The following is an 18,982-nucleotide window of genomic DNA, read 5'->3' on the forward strand; positions in this document are numbered from 1 at the left end:
GCTAGTATGTCTAGAGGAGTTAGTGAAGGTATAACCCCAAGTTTTGATGCAGACATCCATTTTTCTTGAAGAGATACAATTGGGTACAAGCTAACTGCAATTTTGAAAGATAACATCGTGGCTGAAAGATTTGTGTTCAATAAATCAAGCATAGATGCTCCAAGATTTTTGTTCAAGGGTCCATCACGCGTGGAGGTTGTTTCAGCATTCATATGGAGTCGTTTTATTGCAATGGCTCAGTCAAAACAAGGCAAAAAACCAAAACAATTTGTAGCATTTCATGCAGTGAACCTACATGAGAGAATGCTTCCACAACTTCCAGTACACTTATTTGGGAATTTTTATCGGAAGGCAATTGCGCAACATCACCAATTAAGATTGAGAAAGATTATGGTTTTCTTGTGAGTGAGATTAGAAATGGAATCACGGAAATCAATGCTGAGTATGTGAAGAAATTACAAGAGGGTGATGGATACTTGGATCTTGTAAAGAAGGGAAACAATAGTCGGTCCATATGGGTTGAGGTAGAGTTTTGTAACTTTTCTAGTTGGTGCAAGTTTCCTTTGTATGAAGTTGATTTTGGAATGGGGAAGGTTTCTCCTTGTATGCCTTACAAGAATTTGGTGTTCTTGTTGAGCACCAAAGATGGTGGTGGAATTGAAACATGGATAAACATGAAGGAAGAAAACATATATATGTATATATATATATGGTCATGTTTGAACATTGATCCAGAGTTGCTTTCATTTACCTCTTCAATAAAATATTAGAGAATGAATGTATACCTGCCTTGAATAAAACCCCGCTCAGGCTTTTCAATATATTGATAGTCAAATTATGATTAAGGTTTCTCTATTTTTAATCAAATTATGATTTAGGTCTCCCTATTGGCAGTCAAATTATGATGAAGATTTCTTGTAATTGCTTTTATATAAGGTTTCTTGCAAAAAAAGCCGGCATGATTTTTTTTTTTTTCCCTGTCTTTTCATTTTCTCTTATCCAATTTTTTTTTTTTTTTTTTAAGAAACAATCTCTTATCCAATTTTAATTTTATTATTTTGGATAAGATCAAAGTGTTGGGGAGAGAGATGGTACACGTCAAGGCAAGACATAAATGAACTCTTGGGGTCATTCTACTGTACCCCTAGGGGTACGGTACCCATATATAATATCTAAACCATTAATTTAGTGTTGTGTTAATCTTTATTGTTCATTTCAAGTATATACTGGTTACTGGTAAAGCCGGTCTTGTATATAAAACAAAAAAAATAAACAGATGTTTTTCTTCTATTCTTTTTTGAGGTAAGACATAGATATTTTATTTAATTAAACGTATAGGAGGTACAACACCTGGGCTAAATACCAGCACCAGGGAAAGAAAGCCCATATACAAAAGACAGCCTACCTAGATAGAGCACAAAACCACAGGCTTTATAACATGGAGAAGACCACGCTAGAGCACTGAGGGAGAAAAACTAAAACAAAATACCCAAACGAAGCCCAAGTCCTACTCACCCAATACAGAGTTTTAGAACCACATTCTCCCAAAAAAAAAAAAAATTAACTAATGTATCCAAAAAGAAATAAAAACAAGTCTGGCAAAAACTCACCAAAAAAAGAAAAGAAAAAAAGAAAGCCCATCAGCCAACCCAACTCTCGAGCCCAGCCCAGCATAGACAAATAAAACCGTAGAAAAGCAACCAAATCCCCACTCGCCTGAACTTGACCCACTATCTAATTGTTTAGACCCTTTTATTACTGGCACATTTTTTTCTTTATAGGAATTTCACATTTTGTTAAAAATTTGATATTGAGTAATGTATTTGTAATGTGTTAGCAAACGCACTCTATCCCTAAACCGTATTTTTTTATGAATGTTTTGAGGCAATTTCTTCGTTTGCACCAGTAAGAATGAGATTCTAGCATATATATATTTTTATGTTCTAGAATTTCCCAACTTACTCGACCAATGGTCTATTTTACACTGACCTTATTGGCACATTATTTGGATACATAAATACAAAACTGTCACAAAAAAAGTGCATTGAATCAATATTATGACTTGTGTTTGAGAAACTAATAAATTGGGCATTTGTTTTCTTAACAATTTTGATGATAAGAAGTAGAAATGCATTGAATTGATTAAGAAATATGATGAAATGGATTGCTATTTTTTTTTTCCCTGTCTTTTCATTTTCTCTTATCCAATTTTTTTTTTTTTTTAAAGAAACAATCTCTTATCCAATTTTAATTTTATTAGTGTGGATAAGATCAAAGTGCTGGGGAGAGAGATGGTACACGTCAAGGCAAGACATAAATGAACTCTTGGGGTCATTCTACTGTACCCCTAGGGGTACGGTACCCATATATAATATCTAAACCATTAATTTAGTGTTGTGTTAATCTTGATTGTTCATTTCAAGTATATACTGGTTACTGGTAAAGCCGGTCATGTATATAAAACAAAAAAAATAAACAGATGTTTTTCTTCTATTCTTTTTTGAGGTAAGACATAGATATTTTATTTAATTAAACGTATAGGAGGTACAACACCTAGGCTAAATACCAGCACCAGGGAAAGAAAGTCCATATACAAAAGACAGCCTACCTAGATAGAGCACAAAACCACAGGCTTTATAACATGGAGAAGACCACGCTAGAGCACTGAGGGAGAAAAACTAAAACAAAATACCCAAACGAAGCCCAAGTCCTACTCACCCAATACAGAGTTTTAGAACCACATTCTCCCAAAAAAAAAAAAAAAATTAACTAATGTATCCAAAAAGAAATAAAAACAAGTCTGGCAAAAACTCACCAAAAAAAGAAAAGAAAAAAAGAAAGCCCATCAGCCAACCCAACTCTCGAGCCCAGCCCAGCATAGACAAATAAAACCGTAGAAGAGCAACCAAATCCCCACTCGCCTGAACTTGACCCACTATCTAATTGTTTAGACCCTTTTATTACTGGCACATTTTTTTCTTTATAGGAATTTCACATTTTGTTAAAAATTTGATATTGAGTAATGTATTTGTAATGTGTTAGCAAACGCACTCTATCCCCAAACCGTATTTTTTTATGAATGTTTTGAGGCAATTTCTTCGTTTGAACTAGTAAGAATGAGATTCTAGCATATATATATATATATATATATATATATATTTTTATGTTCTAGAATTTCCCAACTTACTCGACCAATGGTCTATTTTACACTGACCTTATTGGCACATTATTTGGATACATAAATACAAAACTGTCACAAAAAAAGTGCATTGAATCGATATTATGACTTGTGTTTGAGAAACTAATAAATTGGGCATTTGTTTTCTTAACAATTTTGATGATAAGAAGTAGAAATGCATTGAATTGATTAAGAAATATGATGAAATGGATTGCTATTTTTTTTTTCCCTGTCTTTTCATTTTCCCTTATCCAATTTTTTTTTTTTTTTTTTAAAGAAACAATCTCTTATCCAATTTTAATTTTATTATTTTGGATAAGATCAAAGTGTTGGGGAGAGAGATGGTACATGTCAAGGCAAGACATAAATGAACTCTTGGGGTCATTCTACTGTACCCCTAGGGGTACGGTACTCATATATAATATCTAAACCATTAATTTAGTGTTGTGTTAATCTTGATTGTTCATTTCAAGTATATACTGGTTACTGGTAAAGCCGGTCTTGTATATAAAACAAAAAAAATAAACAGATGTTTTTCTTCTATTCTTTTTTGAGGTAAGACATAGATATTTTATTTAATTAAACGTATAGGAGGTACAACACCTGGGCTAAATACCAGCACCAGGGAAAGAAAGCCCATATACAAAAGACAGCCTACCCAGATAGAGCACAAAACCACAGGCTTTATAACATGGAGAAGACCACGCTAGAGCACTGAGGGAGAAAAACTAAAACAAAATACCCAAACGAAGCCCAAGTCCTACTCACCCAATATAGAGTTTTAGAACCACATTCTCCCAAAAAAAAAAAATAAAAAAATAACTAATGTATCCAAAAAGAAATAAAAACAAGTCTGGCAAAAACTCACCAAAAAAAGAAAAGAAAAAAAGAAAGCCCATCAGCCAACCCAACTCTCGAGCCCAGCCCAGCATAGACAAATAAAACCATAGAAAAGCAACCAAATCCCCACTCGCCTGAACTTGACACCCTATCTAATTGTTTAGACCCTTTTATTACTGGCACATTTTTTTTCTTTATAGGAATTTCACATTTTGTTAAAAATTTGATATTGAGTAATGTATTTGTAATGTGTTAGCAAACGCACTCTATCCCTAAACCGTATTTTTTTTATGAATGTTTTGAGGCAATTTCTTCGTTTGCACCAGTAAGAATGAGATTCTAACATATATATATATTTTTATGTTCTAGAATTTCCCAACTTACTCGACCAATGGTCTATTTTACACTGACCTTATTGGCACATTATTTGGATACATAAATACAAAACTGTCACAAAAAAAGTGCATTGAATCGATATTATGACTTGTGTTTGAGAAACTAATAAATTGGGCATTTGTTTTCTTAACAATTTTGATGATAAGAAGTAGAAATGCATTGAATTGATTAAGAAATATGATGAAATGGATTGCTATTTTTTTTTTTTTTTTTATGGGAAAATTTCTTAAGGAAAATTCGGACCAAGGAATGTAGTTGAAAAAAAAAAGGAAATACTAAAAATAATCTCCTAATTTCATGAAATACACATTGTCACTTTGTTGAAATGCCGATGAGTGTGAAAGATTTTGTGGACAAGTTTAATGCACATTGACTTTTATTGGATTGAATACTAGTAATAAAAAAAAGGCTGGCTCATTTGGTATAATTATTTCCAATTGGTTCATTTTATATAAAAAATAAAATAAAATGAATAAAAATACAACTATACGTATATAAAAAATTATACATAAGAAAAGCCCAATAAAATCAAGTCTTTCTTGGGCCTTTCTTTGGGCCAGGACTAGGACAAAACCAGGCCATGCCGAAATGACAAAAACACCACTTCTTAATCATCAACTCTCCGACTATTTATGTCCCGTCTCATATTCAGATCCCACTAATTAAAATTTAGGGCGGTGTCTAACAATATTTCCCGCTCTAATAATTATGTTTAACTTAAACCAAATAATTTTCCATACCCTTTCAATCAAATTCAAAACCCTAGGATTCGTTTGGTATGTGTGTTTAAATAATAACTTTTAATTTTATATAATATTGTTTAAAAACTGAAAATATGCATTTAAATTTTTACGTACCAAACAGGTGCTAATTTTTTATTCCCTACCCTCTCCATATAAATACCTCTCTATGTCTTGGAAGAAAACTGAGGAACACGAACACACACAAAATCGGCAGTTCCACGATCTAGAAAACCTAAACAACAACCCACTCGCCGTTTCAACTCCACAGTCCACAGCAGAGATGGCGGATAAGGATTTTCAACTCGTTAAGGAAGCATGGAAAGCTCTTCAGAAAGCCAAAGAGGAGCTGACAACGGCGGAAGAACGCGCTGATACGTTGGCCGGCAAGGTTGTAAACTTGCCGGAAGTACCAGTTTCTTCCGCGAATGACGTACATGGAATTAAGTACCTGAAGGAGCGCCATGATTTTCAGGGTGACGCGAAGATTTCCAGGGAGCTTCCTGAAAAGGCCAAAGTTGCTATAAGGGCGAAGGCGGCGGAACTTAAAGTCATAGTAAAAGATTGAAGGCCTGGGTATGTTTTTTTTATTTTTAATTCCTCTATCTTTTAAATTTTGCGATTATAATTTATATGCTGAAGATGCCGAAGCATCATTGTAGTTCTTTGCTTGGGTATTTGACCCGACACCATTTATGAGATAGAGAAATAGATTTCAATGTATTGTTAGACTATAATTAAATAAAAAATTTATTAATGGAGCCCAACCCATTTTATTTTCTTTTGCACATATTCGCATGTTCTTTACCCTATATAACCCATGATGGAGGTGAGTGGGGGACCATAAGTGCAACTAGGGTTTAAGCTCTCTGAACCTCACCACTTTGCTCAGGTGAGTGAGTACGTTAACAAGCTGATTTGCCAACCCATTAAGATTCCCCTTTGCTTGGGTTGGAGAATGGATCTCCCTAGCAAGTTGTGGGTGCAGCCGGCCATTTGAAGGAGGCGGAGAAGGAGACATTATTATCCTTACCCAGACATAGATATATAACCTTAGAACCCAACTTGTAGGGTTAACCCAATTATATTAACTTTAGAACCCAACCAGCAGGGTTAACCCAATTATGTGTGCGTCTGTTGGGATGACATGTAGCATTAGCCTAATTGTATTTGCATTGCTTATTAGGTCTATCCAAAAGAGTCAACCACTAGGAAAAAAAGTGATCTACATTTTTTTTTTTTCAAGTAAAAAAAATTATTTTTTCAAAATCTTTTTTTTTTTTAAAGGATTTTTTTTTTTCAAAATCTTTTAAATTATCAAGAGATTTTTCCTTCCAAAAAAATTCTCATAAAAGTTTCTTTAAAAAAATTGATCAAGTTTTCAAAAAAAAAAAAAATTTGAAAGAAGTTTTTTTATAAAATTTTTAAAATGAATGTTTTCAAGAAAAAATAAATAAATAAATAAAGCGGTTTTCCCAAACAAAACAAAAAAGAAAACTAGAAACTGACTTTTTCCCCCAAATAAAATGAATCTTATTTTCTACTTTTGTTTGGGCCGTAAGCCCATATTTGTATCATCTAGGGGCATTAAGTCCATTTTGTACTTCATCTAGGAGCTTTAGGGCAACCCTTGTTTTGCCTTGGGGCCATAAGTCCATCATTGTTTTGTCTAGGGGCATTAAGCTCATCCTTGTTTTCTATTTGGGCCTTAAAAGTCTATTATTGTTTTGTCTTGGAATTTTAGGCACATCTTGTATTGTCTTTGGACCTTAGGCCCACATCCTTGATTTGCCTTGGAGCCTTAGGCTTGTCCTTGTTCGTCTAAGGGTATTCCCAACCTTGTCTGTCTAACTTCCTTAGGCCTATCCTTGTCTTGTGTTTAGAACTTAGGCCTATATTTTCTCTATCCGAGCCTTCAGTCTATCTTTATTTTGTCTTGGTTTTGAGCCTACCTTGTTATTCACTTAGGTCATATACATGCTATCTAGGATTATTAACTTGTCTTATTCAATGTGAGGGCCCTATAACCTCTATCTTGTCAAAATTGGAAGTGGAGCTTTGGCTGATATAATTGATATCCTCTCTGCCCAATTCACAAACAAAGTGTGTTTACCATGGCTTTCCTTGAAAATCCTATATAATTTGCATATCCCCGAAAGTTTCACAATGTCAAATTTGAGTGCTTCCACCAAGAGAGACAAGAAATAATTAAAGCAACAGAAATTACACAAAATCAACATGATTTTTTCAACAACAAAAAAAGAAAAATCCCTACTATTGCATAATATATTACATGTGATTCACGCATTATGTATTCATGCCTAATAGGCCAATCCTATCCTGTAGCCCCTTTAGTTCCATTGTGTATTGTATCTAGGTCACTTAAGGTGGATGATATTATTGACTCTCAAAAAGAAAAAGAAAAAAGTGTGGATATTACAATTTATTAATTAGTTTTTATGAATATTTTACGTAAATATTGAATATTTATGTTAAATGAACATGACCCTAAGGCTTCCATGATCAATTTGTTCACTGCATTTTTTTTTATCAACTTGGATTTTTCCTAGAACTTTTTATTTTTTATTTTTTAGAATTATGGTAAAGAATGTCAAATAGATAGGCCTAGGCCAATTTGGGGTTTTTCTTTGTCAGCTTTTATTTTTGGAAACTTATACTTTGGTTTGGCTGGACTTACGTACATAGATACATCTTGAGTGTAATTTGAGAAGAAAAATATAAGAAATAGACGTAATTTTTAAATTCGGTCTCCCCTTCCCACTATTAGTGATGTGATACAGTATCAACAAATGGATACATGTGTCTCATAACACTGCCACCAAATTAATGAAAACGATTATTAATAATATTTGAGTTAATCCAATAATGCTCTTAAAAAAAATTACCAACTAGTCTAGTAGTTATTGAGATGAGGTAGTTTTTGTTTTCTAAATTTCATTTTTTATTACTGTAAAATGTGGTCTAGTATCTATTAAAGTCTTGGATCATTCATGTCTTCGAAGACTTGGTCTCATTAAAATGTTTTTTATTTACTTTGGTAGATAATTTTATAATTTATATTGAAAATGAAAATTATAAGAATTTCACTATGAAAATGGTAAAAGATGAATTTAATTCTATAAAATATTATTATTGAGCATACTTTTTACGGGATTACTAAGTTCTTTTTGTGAAATTTTTGTACATGAATTGTTGTTAAAAAAAAAATCGATACATAGCATTTAAACCTTCTGTTCTTCTAAATCCAAAAAAATATAATAAAAAAAAATTATTCTCATTTTTAGTACTTTTCAAAGTTGAATCTAATATTTTTATTTTATTCTATGAAGGGTGATACCACATTTCTGGGAGCTGCTGAATAGTTGCTAGCACATATCTGGAAGTTACTGAATGTCTGGAGAAGTTTTTGTCTTTCTGTATGAAAAACATCTCTATTGTAAATCCATTATGCACCACTATTAGTATTAACTTTTGAGTTCGTTTTGGACATCATATCTAACATTATGATCTACTGCTTTTCTTAAACACATCTATATATTTGAAATATGTTATATTGGTGGCTTGTGATGTGTCCTGTTATAATCTGTGGTTTTTTTTTTTTTTTTTTCCTTGAATTGTAAATTTAATGTTTCTTGACTTCTTCCGATTATTGATAAAAATAAATAAATAAATAAAAATGCGTGCACGTTGAACCGAAACTAATGAATTACGATACGCTAGTATTTGGCTTGACGAATTTGCAGAACCTCATGAACTTTGCTATTTCCCCCTCAATTTTTACAAGCCATGACCAGTAGTGGGCTCATGCAGATGCAAATTTTCGCTCTCCTTTTGCTAGATAAAACTCAAGGAGATTTCTTTTCACCCATCTGTTGTGACTATGTATGGACTGGATTTTGTAGATAATATTAGGGTAAACTAAATAATTAGTCCTTAACCTTTATATTGTATTTCAATTTAATCCTTAATGTTTCAAGTGTGTTAATTTGGTCCCTAACTTTTTGGTGTTGTGCCAAAATAATCCCAACCGTTAAGTGATGGATAAAAAATGTTGACATGAGTAATAGTTAAATTAAAATTTTCTTTTCCACGTGGATTGCAATGTTAATATAAACTTAAAAAAAAATGCTGGTGTCACGTGTCCTTTGTGGGAAAAAAACAATATTAATGAAAAAGCAAAAGTTACGAAACTAACTACAAACTAGGGGTGTGCAGAATATCCGCTTGACCTGCCAACCCGCCTGATCCACAGCCGACCCGCTTGGTCTGTGTGGGTCAATAAGTTAGGTGGTTTGGGTTGGGCGGGTTAGACACCCAAAATAGTGGATTGGGTTGGATAACGGATTGAAACATTGTCAACCCGTTACAACTCGACTCACCTGCTTAATTATACATAAATAATATATATATATTAGTTTAAATTGATCAACCGTATATTTTGAATGGGACTATTTAAGCTGCATTTGAAACAATATTAGATTTGGGTCACTTCCCTTGACAAAAAGAGGGGGAAGAAAATTTCCAGACTTTGGAAATGGATGATAGAAATTTTCGGCTCAAACATGTTAAGCAATAAGCAGAGACTAAAATATAGAATATGCAAAGGTAGGAAAATGTTATTTGATTATATAATCTCCAGAAGGAACCTTTAGATGTCACTCTAATCACCTTGGAATGTGACCTTCGAAGAAAAGAGATGACTACCAAATGTGCCTCACATAATTGTGTGCCCTTAACAACTTCTACCACATTCGTGATAGTCTTTTTATTTTTTTTTATAATCATAGTGATACAATCTAAACATATGCACTTTTTAAATTCCAGCTTCTTGTATTCGGATAACCCTCCTAAAAGCAAGTCACATTACTTTTTACCGTATATTAGAAAAAATAATGTTAAAGTATACCTTTTTCATCCTGTCTACATTTCTCTATAAAAATGAATCTTACATCAGTATCCATACAGCTCTCTAAAAACAAAAAACAAAAAACAAATATGGTATCCATAAAAATGAATCTTACAGCAGTACACATACACTTCTCTAAAAAATATTAAATAAAATGAGAGGAAAAGAAATGAATCTTACAACAGTATCCATACAACTCTCTGGATAATACAATTTACAATGACCACGAAATTTCCAAAGCTGGACTTTTAAAAGGTCCACTTTAGAAGCTCCCCTGATTTCTAATTAAAAGCAAGGGCTTTACATACATACCACTCCCCCCTCTTCTCTCTCCCAAATGGGATATTTATCAATGGGGTCATCATGTAATCAAGGTGACATGAGCAGGGAATACTTAGATTTGAAGTTTATATCAGGTATCATCTTTTATAGAAAAGGTAACCATACCGCTATGATGAAATTCTTCCAAATAAGATCCCACTGAAAATAATAGCACTAAATCACTTGTTGGAAACAAATCTGAAAACACGCAAAGACAATTCAATAAAAAAGATGAGCTGGTCGTGGTCAAAGATCAACAAAGAAGAAAGAGAACATCTAAAACAAACTAAATTGAGACTCATTATGTATCATGTAAAACAATTGGATTACTCTAGATTAGTGCACTGTTTTAATTATGTAAGGTTGGGAGTATATAAAGAAAAGGCTGCTTTATTTTGCATCATATGCTCTTAATGAGCATTTAAGGGGCACTAAATGGTTAGAAACAATTCCAGCTGACAGAATTAGACAGCAAAGAGAACAAAGATGAATAACCGAAGGTAAAAATGGATAGAGATGAGATTGATGGCAGGTTGCCAGTGACACTCTCCGATTATGATTTCATTGTACATCAGAAAGAATATATTTGTGTGTTTGTGTGCATAGAAACTAATAAAATCAGATTAGGAAGAAAGCAAACGATCTGAGAGAGGGAAAAAAAAAAAAAAAGGCTTTCATTTACAGGGATGTCAATTATAGGATCTTAGGCATCACTATAATCAATAAATTCATGTATGAACCCTCTCAAATCACATTCTTTTACACTTTAGTTTCAAATCCATCATTAATTTAATGTATGGAACCTGAAAATTAAGCTGTTGTCTTGATTCGTTCATAGGCTGACTTTGAAGATGCACTCTCACCAAGCTGGGAGAACCTGATGAGAGGCCAAGTTAACTTGAAGGATGCTGTTGATGGGACTATAAGCTTTCATGACAAGGCCAGGAACAGGGATTACAAGCTCAATGATCAGATAGCAAAGCTTTTTGTACGCCCAAGAGGCTGGCACTTACCTGAGGCACACATTCTCATTGATGGTGAACCTGCCACTGGTTGTCTTGTGGACTTTGGCCTCTACTTTTACCACAATTATGCGAAGTTCCGCCAGAACCAAGGTGCTGGGTTTGGGCCTTTCTTCTACCTCCCTAAAATGGAGCATTCAAGGTAAGGAGTTTACATAAATAGTTGCTGAAAAAAAATGGTAAATTATACTTTTTTTTATTCATGAAATTTGGTTGAACTTTTTGGTCTTTCAAATTTAAAAAATGTTGATTTGGTCCGTGAAATTTAAAAAGGAAACAATTTTGTTCCCTTGACTATGATTCAGTTCAATTTTGATCTTTAAATATTCGGTTAGTTTGATTTGGTTCCTAAACAATGGATGTTTTGGCAACCTGTTAGTCACATAAAAAAAATTAAAAAAAAAAAAAAAAAAAAAAAAAAAAAAAGAAGAAGGAGAGACCAAATTATAATTTTTTTGCAATTTCAAGGATCAAAATATTAACTTTTTAAATTTGATAAACCAAAATCGAACCTCCACCAAATTTCAGCCACGAAAACTATAATTTATCTGGGAAAAAAAATTTACATTGGGTTGTATTGAGGCAGAAGCAAATAAAGTGCATTTCTTAAAAATTACTCACAAAAGCACAGGCAAACCATGCCACATATAAGTCACAGAACCTACATGTATAACAGAAATATTAAACTAAATTCACTAAACTTCGTTCAATTTTCAACATTAAACTAAAGCCATTCCTGTACTTGTTCAAGGCATATATAAATCATAACTAAATGTGACTATTATCTAAGTTAGCAAAAATGCTTTCAATATTCTACCAAAAAAAGAAAAGCTCTCACCTTCCTCTTTCCCCTTTTAGACATACACACCCGAATTAGATAGCTATATGAATGTTTGTTGTAGTTGCCATCTAGAGCCATTGCTTTGGGAAACAGCTTATAAAGGAATAACTAAAAGAAAAACTTATATAATAACTGTAGCAGCATTGCCACTATGTGATCTTGTGGAAGATTGAAATAAGCTCTCTCTTATTGGCAGGGAAGCAAAGATATGGAACAGTGTGTTTGAGAGGGCAGAGAAGATGGCAGGGATAGAGAGAGGAAGCATCAGGGCCACTGTTCTGATTGAAACACTTCCGGCTGTCTTTCAAATGGATGAAATCCCTTATGAGCTAAGGGATCTCTCTGTTGGTTTGAACTGTGGAAGATGGGATTACATCTTTAGCTATGTCAAAACTTTCCAGGCTCACCCAGATCGCCTACTACCTGACAGAGTTCAAGTTGGCATGACTCAACACTTTATGAGGAGCTATTTTGAGCTCCTCATCAGGACGTGCCATAGGCGTGGCGTGCATGCCATGGGTGGCATGGTATGTAATTCCTCTTGCTTCCAATGCATCACAAAATATAAAAAAGATCATCTTCATTTGAAATAGATGCATTTCATGATTTAGATTAAATATTAAAATTTTTAAAAAGTATCCAGTCCCACTTAATTTGAAATTTTAAATGACAATGCAATCTATACACTGGCATTGGTATCAGAGTCCATTTCAAGTGAATTCACTAAATATTAAAATGTTTAGATATTTATGTGTTTAAGAACTCCTTGGTTCATGTTGGCATAACAAAGCTTTCATCTTAATTATTGAGCAGGCAGCACAGATTCCTATTAGGGATGATCCAGCAGCAAATGAGGCAGCATTGGACCTAGTGAGAAAGGACAAGCTAAGAGAAGTGAAGGCAGGACATGATGGAACTTGGGCAGCTCACCCTGGACTGATCCCAGTTTGCATGGAAGTCTTCACTAACAACATGGGCAATGCCCCTAATCAGATCCAAACTGTGAAGCGTGAAGATGCGGCTGCCTTAACTGAAGAGGACCTCTTGCAAAGGCCTAGAGGAGTCTGGACAATGGAAGGTCTCCGGCTCAATACTCGGGTTGGAATCCAGTATTTGGCAGCTTGGCTTACTGGATCAGGATCAGTTCCTCTTTACAACCTTATGGAAGATGCAGCAACTGCTGAAATTAGTAGGGTTCAGAACTGGCAGTGGTTGAAATATGGAGTGGAATTGGATGGAGATGGGCTTGGAGTGAAAGTGACTAAGGACCTATTTGGGAGAGTGGTGGAAGAAGAGATGACTAGGATTGAAAGTGAGGTTGGCAAGGAAAAGTTCAAGAAGGGAATGTACAAGGAGGCTTGCAAGATATTCACTAGGCAGTGCACAACACTAACATTGGATGATTTTCTGACTCTAGATGCTTATAATTATATTGTCATACAACACCCCCAGGGATCATCCAATCTCTAAAATACTGGTTTATCATCTCCATTTGTTGTTGATCTGGTGTTTTTATTGTGTTACTACTTACTACTACCATTACTAATAAATGAATAAATCCTTCGTCACTTCCATAATTGTTTAACTCCCTCCCCCTTCTAAAATATCTTTTTACTTATCAAAAAAAAAAAATTTGTTTAACATGATACTGTTCCTTCTAAACACTAAACAGACTACAAAATTTATTTTCAAAGAAGCAATAAGTACAACTTACAGAAACTGTATTTAAAATGTGAAATGTTCAGATACTGTATATTAAACTTTACCAAAAATTACCCCTTGCTTTCTAGAAGCCTTGTGTGCTTTTCTTCCCCTTGAAAATAAGAATCGTACCATCGTGAAACATGACTAATCAAAAAAGCTTCATGTAGAAATATGAATAATAAAGACACTAGAAAAACTGCATCCTCTGCTATCTTATCCAACGGAAATTACCAATAGTAAGAGATGAAATTAACAATACCGTCTAATGAATAAATTAGAATAAACATGGTATGGAAATTACCAGTAGTATGAGATGAAATTAACAATACTGGACCCGTTGAGAGGAAGATGATCATTAGCAATAGTATGAGATGGAAATTACCAGTAGCAAGAGATGAAATTAACAATACCAGCCCGGATTAGGGGAGAAGCAAATAAAGTGCATTTCTAGCTTTTAAAAACTACTCACAAAAGCACAGGAAAACCATGCCATATATAAGTTACAAAACCGACACGCATAACAGAAGTAATAAACTAAAAAAAAATGAAAGAAAAAAAAAAACTCCAATCTAAAGTGCCTGTTACAGAGGATTAGCTAAACCCAACTCTAGCGACTATCCCGATCAGTTTGTAACTAAAGGGAGTTGATGGAGTGCCGCAAACCGAATCAGCTCGCCTCTTTCCAGAGCTGACAACTCGGAGCTGAGCTTTCCCTTTCCGGCGAAGCCCATGTCAGTGTGAAGATAGAGGATGAACTGTGCCTCCTCCATGTCCGAAATTGGTAGCACCTTCTTGTCTTTGAGCTTCTCAAAGACTTTCTTAGCATTTTTGTCCGCCTTGTCCAGCTTGAGCTGTGCGAAGTTGACCTCCTCCACTGCCTCTCCCAGCTCATTCATCCATTTCCTTATAATCTTCTTCAGAGACATGATGATGATCTGTGCTTAGAATGCAAAAGAAAAGAAAGAAGAAAAGGAAGAAATAGTGGAAGTGTTTTAGACAATACCAGGGTGATTGCAGTTCAGTTCATATATAATGCAGTTCAGTTCATATACCGTTCCAAATCACTCCAACGGCTCTTTCTCCTTTCAGCGTCTCTGTTTGATTTTCCCAACTCTCCATTTCTTTCCTTCATCTCTCTCAGGACGACAGAGACTCCCACAAGTTACAACCCAACGGCTCTTTCTCCTTTCAGCTTCTTGTTTCTTTTCTTTGATTTTCCCAAACTCTCCGTTTCTTTCTCTTCTTGAGAATACCGGAGCTGGCAGAAAAGGGCTTATTTACGCCACCAATCAGGATCTGTCACGTCAGACATTTAATGAGGAGGAAGCAGTACACTCTATCACACAGGATTATTACTCAATTAAAACTAAAATCATCAAACAGAAGCCCTTACCTGGAGAAACCCATTCCATCTCCTCCTCTCCTCTGGAGCCGCCACGGCGTCGTTCTAAGCTGGCGCTGACACACCCAACCTCAAGGTTTGTTTTAATTTCTGTTTATTGTTTGATTAGTTATTTCCCCAAAATTTATTAGGTTTCGAAATTTTGATGGGTTTGGATATCAATCTGTTCATATGGTATGGGAGTGCCAATTGGTCATTGGGGTTTGGCTTCGTAGACAAGTGGGGCGAGGTTTGGATGTGTCAAGTATTTTTTTTTTTTTTTTGTTTGTGTGTCAAGTAATTTTTCCAAGCTAAGTAATAATGGAGGCCAAAACTTAAAAGGTCCCACCTAGAGGATCAATAATGAAGAAACAATTTCAAAAGAAGGGGAAATTGTCACAAGATGGCTTACAACCCCAGCGTAATAATCAATAATGAAGTTTTGATAGGTGCTGAAACTCTAGACAAGACCCAATCCCCTGTTTCGCTCCACACAATTGATAGCTAGCAACACAACTCTTTTAATTAGAATCCAATCCCCTGTTTTGATATGTAAGTTTACTTTCTCTTTTCTCTCACCTTTTATTTTTATTATTGATGTGTTGTTGATTGCATACTCAACTCAGATTGAAGTGAGATATTATTTGTTAGATCATTTTAATTTTATCGCATATTGGATACTAAATGAGGTACTGAAGGTTCTTGATACTTTTTAGCTATTCAAATTGAAATAGCTGACACTTTCCTTGCAAACACTCACCATTACATACAATTGCATGATCACAATTTTTATTTACATATTTTACATTTTTACTCATATAATGTATTTAGTTTTTCAATCAAAGCAATAAAGATGGTGGATGATGAGGTCCAAGGTTTCCATGATAGTGACATTGATGAGCAACGATGTTATTGGGTGAGGAAAATGCTTTACTCAAAGATGATGTTGAAATGTTGTACCTTTGGCAGTATGGATAAGATGCACAGTTTATGCAAGTTATGTGAATTTTAATTTTTGTTTATTCAATTATTTGATCCATAAAAATATGAATCTGCACTTCCTCTCATTTTTCTGCAATAAAATAAACTATTTGTTATTCATTACCTGGTATCTACACGTGCATTTTGTTAGTTGTTAATTACTGATGTTGTAATTTTTCTTAGAATGCGGACAAACAAATAAACAGCCAAAGGCCTTCATATTATTCCATTGCATTCACCATTTTCCTCAAGTATAAGCTTTTACCGACTTACGCTTGTGCTCTGGTCCTAGAATTAAATTAGTGGGCTCAATCAAGTAGCCTAATTTTTTTAACAATTCAATCAAAGCACAAATTTTATCCATAAAAAATAAATCTAATCTATCATATTTTTATGTATCGTCTGATACATATGATTTATACGATGCAGATTTATGTTTCATATGATTTATGAGCATGATCAATACATATCTATGGTAAGCTATTTTTTACCTTCAACTGATACATAACGCAGTACGTATGACACAACTATGTGATACTATCAAATATGCTTATTTTTTGGTAGAAAGTGGGAATGTTTTATTTGATTAAATAGTAGTTATAAAACTTGGTCCATTAGTCATTTCTAGACGGAGTCTAGCGTTCAAGGATGTTAAGAGATACTTTGGGAGTGTTTTTTTTTTTTTTTTTTCCCAAAAGATCCCATATATAGGGATTAATTACAAAAGTAGGACATTGTGCATATTTTACTAGGTTGCTTTTTTGCGTTACTCATCTCTTGGCCAGACTATCTGCGATATTGTTAGCTTCACGAAAGATGTGACGTGGTAGGACGGTCCATGATCTACTTAGCAGGGCCCTGCAATCACAAATTAATGGAGCCATAGGCAGAGTCGTAGTCTCATTTGATGTTAACCAACATATCACAATATTGAAATTAATTTGCAAGTCTATAAATTTGTAATCAAGTTCCCAGGCAATTGATAAACCTTGTCTAACTGCCTATAATTTTGCAGCATTATTTGTGTCAAAATCAATACACATTGAAAAGCCATTAATCCAATTCCCTTGTCTATCTTTAAGGACGCACCCTCTCCCCGCAAATCCTGGGTTATCTTGTACACTACTATTAGTATTCAAAGCTATAAAAGGATTTTGTTTTTTTTTGGGGGGGGGGGGGTGGAAATATGTTTGGTGATTTTAGTTTTTGTAAAAACAGAGGAGTGTGCTAATTAGAAAAATTCTGAGGCTAATTGTTGTGTCTTATAAATGCATTGATGAAGAGAAGCTAAAATTCCTATTATTACGAGCAAGTCAGAGGTGCCAAAGACCATAAGCAAATATAATGTTTCAGGGTGTAAAAGAAGAACCTACAAGGTTTGTATTGGGCAGATTTGCTTTTAACCAATTAACCATAGGAGAGTGGAAAAAAAAAGTGGAAAAAAAAAAAAAAAAAACTCTTTGTCCCGGTAAATTTATCCAGAATTCTTTATCCCATGGACAACTTCTAATTACATGTGAGGTTGTTTCAACATTACTACATCGAGGATAAGTAGGATCAATATCATGGTGGATATTTGCTAAAATGGATATGGTAGGGAGTCGATTATGGCTACATTTCCATATGAAAATTTGAATTTTGTATGCACATGGAATTTTCCATATCCAATTCCAATCACTAGGGCTAGCTGTTGTATCCTTGATTTCGTATAGATATCTAGTTGCTTCTTTAATAGTACACTTACCCACAATAGTAGGCCATATTAATTGATCCTGTTGAGAAGACACAATGGTAGTAAGCCATATTAATTGATACTAACAACTATGCTGGTGACGTAAATTGTTGATGAGTATGAGCAACACTTACACACCGAGTATGGGAAACAGATTACACAACATTTTGCTGGAGAGATGTATGCTTTTCAGCCATAACTTAAAATTTCTTAGTTGAAAGGACCTTTAGACTGGTGATTGATAGTGTTGTCTCATTTTAGGGTCTATGCCCTCGATGATTTCGCCAAACACGATGTGCTTTCCATTGAGCCACTCGGTCTTGGCGGTGTAGATGAAGAACTGAGATCCGTTGGTTTCGGGACCGGCATTGGCCATGGAGAGGACTCTGGGGCCTGTGTGCTTCTTCACGAAGTTCTCGTCGGCGAACTTGGCGCCGTAGATTGACTTGCCTCCAGTGCTGTTTTCGGTGGTGAAGTCGCCTCCCTACACATGAACCCAGGGATCACGCAGTGGAACGACGATCCCTTATAGTGGAGCGGCTTGCCGAAGCGGCCAGTGCCCTTCTCGCCAGTGTAGAGAGCTCAGAAGTTCTCGGCGGTGGAACCACGTCGGTGTAGAGCTTCATGATGATACAGCCAGTAGGTTGGCCGTTGATGGTCATGTCGAAGAAGACCTTAGGGTTGGAAGCCATTGGAGTAGAGATTCGAAGCTTTTTTTCTAAAAAATAAAAAATTTAGGGTTTCGAAGAGAGAGAGATGGATTTGGATTAGAAGCAATTAGTTAATAGGTTTCTTTTTTCTTCGTGAAACAATAATTGGGTGGGATTGGGGTTTACCTATAATACTTGGGTTGGGTTAGATTTGGGTTATAAGCAATTAGTTAAATGAGTTTTAATGGGTAAATGAGTTTTATAGATCC

General features: G+C 34.7%; 3 protein-coding genes and 1 pseudogene across 3 annotated transcripts in view; 3 read left to right on the forward strand and 1 right to left on the reverse strand.

Annotated features, from left to right (window-relative positions):
* The window catches only part of LOC115964228, a 98,405-nt gene extending 82,141 nt beyond the window's left edge, over positions 1 to 16,264 (forward strand). Inside the window, exon 6 of the mRNA XM_031083586.1 lies at positions 16,204 to 16,264. The gene's annotated coding sequence lies outside the window, so the exon portion shown is untranslated. The remainder of the gene's footprint in view (positions 1 to 16,203) is intronic.
* On the forward strand, positions 11,231 to 13,793 carry LOC115963840 (malate synthase, glyoxysomal-like). Its single transcript, XM_031083035.1, has 3 exons — positions 11,231 to 11,566; positions 12,462 to 12,792; positions 13,079 to 13,793. Exons 1-3 carry the CDS (start codon positions 11,283 to 11,285, stop codon positions 13,733 to 13,735), a joined length of 1,272 nt encoding a protein of 423 aa, XP_030938895.1. The 5' UTR covers positions 11,231 to 11,282; the 3' UTR covers positions 13,736 to 13,793.
* On the forward strand, positions 14,358 to 16,382 carry LOC115963842. The gene is made up of 2 exons (XM_031083037.1): positions 14,358 to 15,447; positions 16,182 to 16,382. Exons 1-2 carry the CDS (start codon positions 15,002 to 15,004, stop codon positions 16,360 to 16,362), a joined length of 627 nt encoding a protein of 208 aa, XP_030938897.1. The 5' UTR covers positions 14,358 to 15,001; the 3' UTR covers positions 16,363 to 16,382.
* Positions 16,383 to 17,258: 876 nt separating this feature from the next.
* LOC115963843 lies at positions 17,259 to 18,755 on the reverse strand (annotated as a pseudogene).
* Positions 18,756 to 18,982: the final 227 nt, after the last annotated feature.

The sequence above is a fragment of the Quercus lobata genome, chromosome 10, assembly GCF_001633185.2.
Source record: "Quercus lobata isolate SW786 chromosome 10, ValleyOak3.0 Primary Assembly, whole genome shotgun sequence".
NCBI classification, from domain to species: domain Eukaryota; kingdom Viridiplantae; phylum Streptophyta; class Magnoliopsida; order Fagales; family Fagaceae; genus Quercus; species Quercus lobata.